Source organism: Nelumbo nucifera, chromosome 4 (genome assembly GCF_055504915.1).
Source record: "Nelumbo nucifera cultivar China Antique chromosome 4, China Antique-T2T, whole genome shotgun sequence".
In the NCBI taxonomy this organism is placed as follows: Eukaryota; Viridiplantae; Streptophyta; class Magnoliopsida; order Proteales; family Nelumbonaceae; genus Nelumbo; species Nelumbo nucifera.
Window position 1 is genome coordinate 24,800,413 of NC_142652.1, and position 3,740 is coordinate 24,804,152.

The 3,740-nt window shown below is 39.8% G+C and overlaps 1 protein-coding gene across 2 annotated transcripts; it reads left to right on the plus strand.

Moving 5' to 3' along the window:
- Positions 1-218: 218 nt before the first annotated feature.
- LOC104603049 (transcription factor bHLH30-like) lies at positions 219-3,441 on the plus strand. 2 transcript variants are annotated; one of them, XM_010266975.3, is made up of 3 exons: positions 219-673; positions 866-1,458; positions 2,194-3,441. In XM_010266975.3, exons 2-3 carry the CDS (start codon positions 889-891, stop codon positions 2,647-2,649), a joined length of 1,026 nt encoding a protein of 341 aa, XP_010265277.1. In that variant the 5' UTR covers positions 219-673; positions 866-888; the 3' UTR covers positions 2,650-3,441. The 2 variants fall into 2 exon arrangements, with proteins under 2 accessions (XP_010265277.1, XP_010265278.1); XM_010266976.3 differs by having other exon boundaries at positions 870-1,458.
- Positions 3,442-3,740: the final 299 nt, after the last annotated feature.

Here is a 3,740-nt window from a genome sequence, read left to right on the forward strand (position 1 = left end):
TGTTGTGTATTCACTGTGTTATGTTGTTGTGTTTCCTTCTCCTCCGCTGCTGCGCCAGCACTCACAGACTGTAATTATACACTTTGAACCAATAAGAAAGCAACCCCCAATACATTAAAATATTCATATTAACGACAAACATCATATTAAATTAATGAATTTTTTACTTTATTTATCGATGAAAAAGGAAAGGCAGCGAGTGATCACTGATCAGAGAACCCAACATAACACAACACACACTCACATATGGAGAGACAGAGAGCTAGAGCTAGAGAACGCGAGAATGCCGTGAGCAGAAAGGAAAGGAGGAGACTGCAACTAATACTACTATCACTAAAGTGATGACAGTGTATAGATGACATGCTTCTATAGCCATATATATGGATGGATTGACCATTGTAAACTTGTAGAAAGGGAGAGAGCTCAGAACCCAGAACAAAGAAGCAAAAGAGAAAACAAACACACATTAGAAAAGGAAAAGCGTAGGGAAGGAGAATAAAAAAAGGGTCACACAAAGGCGTGGCAGAAGAAGCAGACCAACAAAGGAGAAGAGAAAGGATACATACAGAGTCTAAGCCTTGCCTTTATTTCTTTATTTCTATCTCTACATTCCACAAGAGAGAGAGAGAGAGAGAGAGTATAGACCACGACTCATCATCGCATCTCAAGCAAGGTCTGTCTTACTTTTTTGTCTTCCTTTCTTAGCATCCTTTTTCTCTCTTCAACCAGCCAAAGTGAACCAAGTTTCCCATCTCTTTTTGACGAAGAAGACATATATAAGTGTCAAACAAGTCTTGGGTTTAATTTGCTTTCTTCAATTTGAGAGATCAGCTTGTTTTGTTGTCTGAGTATTTGATAATTGAAGACAGCTAAATAGGAAGATAAGAGATGTGTGCAAAGAAGGAAGAAGATCAAGGTGATTGTTCTCAGACTATCCAGAGCATCCAAGGCTATCAAGAGCAATTACTTATCCATCAACAGCAGCAGCTTCATCAACAATATAGTGATGGCTTTGGCGGTGGAAGTGCAGGAAGAGGTGGTGGATTACTCTTCCCTGAACTCTCTCCAATCATACCGTGGTCTCTCCCTCCCGTTCATACCTTCAATCCGATCCAGTTCCCAACCAACCCAGGTCGAGACCACGACCCATTTCTCCTTCCTCCTCCGCCATCATACGGTGGCTTGTTCAACAGAAGAGCTTCTGCTCTACAGTTTGCTTACGATGGCCCATCATCCGATCACCTCCGGCTGATATCAGATCCACATGGTCCGGTGGTTCAACCTGGTTCTTCTCCTTTCGGGATTCAAGCTGAGTTGAGTAAGATGACAGCTCAGGAGATCATGGACGCCAAGGCCCTTGCAGCCTCTAAGAGCCACAGCGAGGCTGAGAGGAGACGAAGAGAGAGAATCAACACCCACCTTGCTAAATTGCGCAGTTTGCTTCCCAGCACCACCAAAGTAAGTAGTTAAACAACGAAAAAGCAGGAAAACCCTTAGTTTCTTCACGCCTGCAACATGTCATATTTTGATCTTTTTAATTTATTGGTTTTCTTTACCTCTTAGTTAAATATTATCTTGACCCGTTTGATTCAAAGATCTCTTTAGATTTTCTAAATAGAAACTTTCGGTTTTAGTATTGCAGAAAAGCACAGTAGTGATGTAATTTTTTCTAAACTTCTTCTTCTTCTCTTCTTCTTCTTCTTCTTCGGCTTCTTCGCTGTGTTTCTTTCAGATCTCTTTTATTGTATTGATTCTTTAGTTTTGTTCTGTTGGGTCTTCATCGAAAGTTTTTGACAGTTCCGAGGAAGAAAAAACCCAAAAGAAAAATAAATAAGCGTTAAAGTCGCTCAGTTGATACGATAAAGAGAAACCAGAGATCAGCTAAAAAGCTTCAACAGAAATTTCTTGCCGGTGAAGAGTGAAACTGAGTAGAGAAAGAGCGAAAGACATAGAAGCAACATTGTCAGTCCCAAAGAACGTGCCTTTAGTCTCTCATATATATAGAATTCTCCCTCCAGACAATACCCATTAAAAAATTCTCCCAAGAACCAGACTAAAATAATCTCCAAATCAAAACTTATATCTTCTCTCCAACATTGGAAGTTTCACAAAACAAAAACACTAATTAATTCTTCTACCCTTAGTCCCTGTTCGAACATTGATTTGTTGTGTTGTGTTTGTTTTTGGCTATAGACAGACAAGGCTTCGTTACTTGCAGAAGTAATCCAACACGTGAAGGAACTGAAACGCCAGACTTCCCAGATTGCCGAAGCGAGTCCTGTCCCCACTGAAGTTGACGAACTCACTGTCGATGCATCAGACGAAGATGGCAAGTTCATAATTAAAGCTTCTCTATGCTGTGAAGACAGGTCTGATCTCTTGCCCGAACTCATCAAGACCTTGAAAGCTCTCCGATTACGAACACTGAAAGCCGAGATTACCACGCTCGGTGGACGAGTCAAGAACGTATTGTTCATCACTGGGGAAGAAGAACCAAAGAACAACGAGCAACAACAAAACCAACAATATTCTATAAGCATGATTCAAGAAGCATTGAAGGCAGTAATGGAGAGAACAGCCGGTGATGACCCCTCTTCAGTTAAGAGACAAAGAACCAATATCAACATACTTGAACACAGGTCTCTTTAATTTCTTATCAAAATCAAAATCCTTTTTTTTTCCTTATTTTCAGCTTCTTTTCTTCTGCTTTTTTTATTTTGTATTTCCATCGCACACAAGGAGTTCGGGAGAGTGATAGAAAGAGAAACACAGGTTTCGGTTGGTGGGCCTTACTGGTTCTGCTTCTGCTAGTCTAATTTGGTACTTTGGTTTGTCTGGTCGAGAGAGAGAGAGAGATGGAGAGAGAAAGTGACATGGGCTGGGAACTTGGCATTGACAAGAAAACAGAGGGATCTTTTTCGTGGGAAGAGAAACCTTATAGAGAAGCCTAACTTAGGAAATGTGAGGATTGATTGCTTCGATCCGGTTTGTATGCAAATTTGCAGTTGGGGTTTTGTTCTGTAGTGGTTGGACTGTAGAAGTTTATGTCTGGATGACGATAAAGTTCTCGTCATGCTACGTCCACCTCCCCAAATCCCAACCCCCAAACCAACCACGCCCAACCGTACGTACAATGTTTGTCTTCTTTCATGCTGTGTGTTAGTGTCACTGAGTAAAAAAAAAAAAAAACCCTAAACCCCAAGCAAAAAGGATGCAATTAAAGTGCAAAAACCCCGTGCAATTCCAAGTTCGTGTTCATTGTGTCACGACAACTCAACTCAAACTCAACTGGGGAAGTGACTGTACATACTATTATTATTTGCTTTTCTTTCTGCTCGCCTTGTATCTTTTTTTCTGGCTGTGTGGTTCATATATCTGTACTGAGGAGTGAGAACAAATATCAATTTTCTGTTGTGTCGGAATGGTTTTCTTAATTTGTTTTCTTCAGTGTGTTGTTAGCAACTTCACAAGCTTTTTCCTTTTAAGTTGATTAATTAATTTGACCTTAACAACGCACGTAAAATGGTTGATTTGTTGCTTTCTTTTATAAACTCATATACAAAGATTAATTATTGCTGGGAAGAGATTATAGATTTTATATAGATTCTTCTGAATCAATGAATGAATGAGGGAGTAATTAAACATTAGATTTTATTAATGAGCTAACTTTCACTACGTATGTGTGCAAATTGAAGCATGTGCATATATGTATGCATGAAATGTGGTTGCATGCCATTGAA